At 58.9% G+C, this 2054-nt stretch overlaps 1 protein-coding gene across 1 annotated transcript in view; it reads right to left on the bottom strand.

Annotated features, from left to right (window-relative positions):
• Window positions 1-1709, bottom strand: part of LOC104513103 (ras-related GTP-binding protein A) — a 12466-nt gene extending 10757 nt beyond the window's left edge. The window contains exon 1 of the mRNA XM_010156340.1: window positions 1683-1709. Within this exon, the coding sequence (XP_010154642.1) occupies window positions 1683-1709 (27 nt within the window). The remainder of the gene's footprint in view (window positions 1-1682) is intronic.
• Window positions 1710-2054: the final 345 nt, after the last annotated feature.

Raw genomic sequence — 2054 nt, 5'->3', positions numbered from 1 at the left:
TGCGCCCGAAGCCCCCGTCCCCTCGCGCCCGCTCCGAACGCACCAGGACCGCGGGGGAAGGCTTGGTGGCTTTGCTGACAGCCAAGGGCTTTGCCAGGAGGGCAGAACAGCTTTATCTCATGCCTTTAGGACCAGGCTGGGATCAATCCCTTGCCCACTCAGCACTGACATTCAGCCACCGCTCCTCTCTTTTCCTTCCCGTAACACAACTCGTTTTCTCTTCCCCGGCAGAAGTGAAATACAAGTTACACCTCAAGTTTCAGGTGTCAGAAGACCAGGAAAGACTTAAAAGCAGGTGGGAAGGCCCAGCTCCAGCACACCAGGCTGTGGTGTAGGGGAAACACTCGACTCCAGAGTCCTGTCTGCAGATCATGAGGCCAAAGAGGAGGCAGCACCTTTGGTAGCCAAAAACTAGGGGACGACTGCGGGGGAGGGAAAAGGGAAGACAGTCTCACAAGGCGAGACTCTCCACTGTGATCTAAAAATAAAAACTAAAACCCAGCGACAGCCAACGCAGACTTGCTCACAAAAACCAGCTGTTAAACAAGTTCCAGTTACAAAGTTAAATCCAGCCTTTGGCAACAGCTCTGAAGAATCTATCACCAAGGAGAGGTTTAACGGGAGCACAGCCGGGCCGAGTCTGCCTGCCCGGCCCACACCCGTGCCAAACGCTGGCTGGGACGGTGCTCGCCGGCCTCCCAACCTCAAGAACCCCAGGGCAAAGCCAGGAGAGGCAGAATCGCGCCATCCTGTTTGCACAAGTCACCCTCCTGAGAGCGACCGCAACGCTTCCCAGGGCGGCGAGCGCCCTGTCCAAAAAGGAGCTGACCACACGCCTGGATGATGTGGCAACAAGGGCTCTTCGTCAGAGGGGCAGGCCGGGCAGCTCACGCGCCCCAGCCTTTTCGCAGCAACCCCCAGAAAGCTACGCCGTCTCCTCCCCTGAGCTACACAGAGCAGAGAGAGAACACGGCAGCTCGTGTTTCAGACCACCTGCGGAAAAAGCACACGCAGAAACTCAATACGGCGCCCAGGCCCAGCACAAGTCAGCCTACAGGCGAACCCAATTCCCACGCTACAGCCTGCGGGGGCCTTTCAAAGGGCTCACACAGCAGCACGTAGGGCCAGGCAGGAGACCCAACCTTAGAACACCACGGGGAGACGGCCGTGTATCCTCTGCACGGCTACTCTAACGGCCCTGAACACGCTTACTGCTGGAATACACCCGCCCACCGCCCCGACCCTCAGAGCAAGTGCCACTCCTTCCCCACGCGTTGAAGTTTCACCCTCCCAGGAGTCCTTGGCACACCATGCCCCCCACCCCCAAGCTTCTGTAACACATCAGAAGGGTCCCCCCACGAGCCAACGATGCGGGTCAGAGGATATCCTCTTCGCTCACCCTGCGCGCACGCCGCGAGCAGAGGGTTTTGCAACACTCACACGGCAGTTACGGTGCACGGCTCGGCGGCGAGCCTGCCCTACTGCTCCGGCCAGCGAATAAACCGAAACCTGGGTTTAACTTCACTCTAAGCAAAGGATGCATCTGCTGACTCTTGGGCGTTTCAAGAGGCACCTGACAGCCAAAGCACACAGCGAGGCTCAGATGCACACACATAATGCCATTAGCAAATGCAGAGGGGAAGGAAAACTCAGTGGCAAAGGATTCTCCTTTCAGTTCTTACCTTTTTCTTCATGGCTGTGCTTGGCATCACCCACCTACAGAGAGAAGACCATCTTCTTACACCGCTCTACGTGCCTCACAGGCTTCACTTCAGCATCCAAATCCCACCCGCAGGAGCACCGTGAAAAGGGGAAGCACTCCCGCACTGGCATAACCCCCCCAACCTCCACCTCACCCCGCACCTGACAGCTTCTGCTCCCGACTTCAGCACAGGCCTCCGGCTGTCAGAAAACCCCTTCACACGCCCATGGCGAGCAACGAGCCCCCGAACAGGCCTGAGCAGGACGAGGGCAGCGGGAGACACCGCGCAGCTTGGTCTCCCCGCAGACGGCGGCCCGGCCGGCCTCGCCCGCAGTGCCCGCTCCTACCCCTT

This window comes from Eurypyga helias, unplaced genomic scaffold (assembly GCF_000690775.1).
Source record: "Eurypyga helias isolate BGI_N326 unplaced genomic scaffold, ASM69077v1 scaffold36787, whole genome shotgun sequence".
Taxonomy (NCBI): Eukaryota; Metazoa; Chordata; class Aves; order Eurypygiformes; family Eurypygidae; genus Eurypyga; species Eurypyga helias.
The sequence above is the reverse complement of the archived record's forward strand: the minus strand, read 5'-3'. Positions and strand labels throughout refer to the sequence as shown.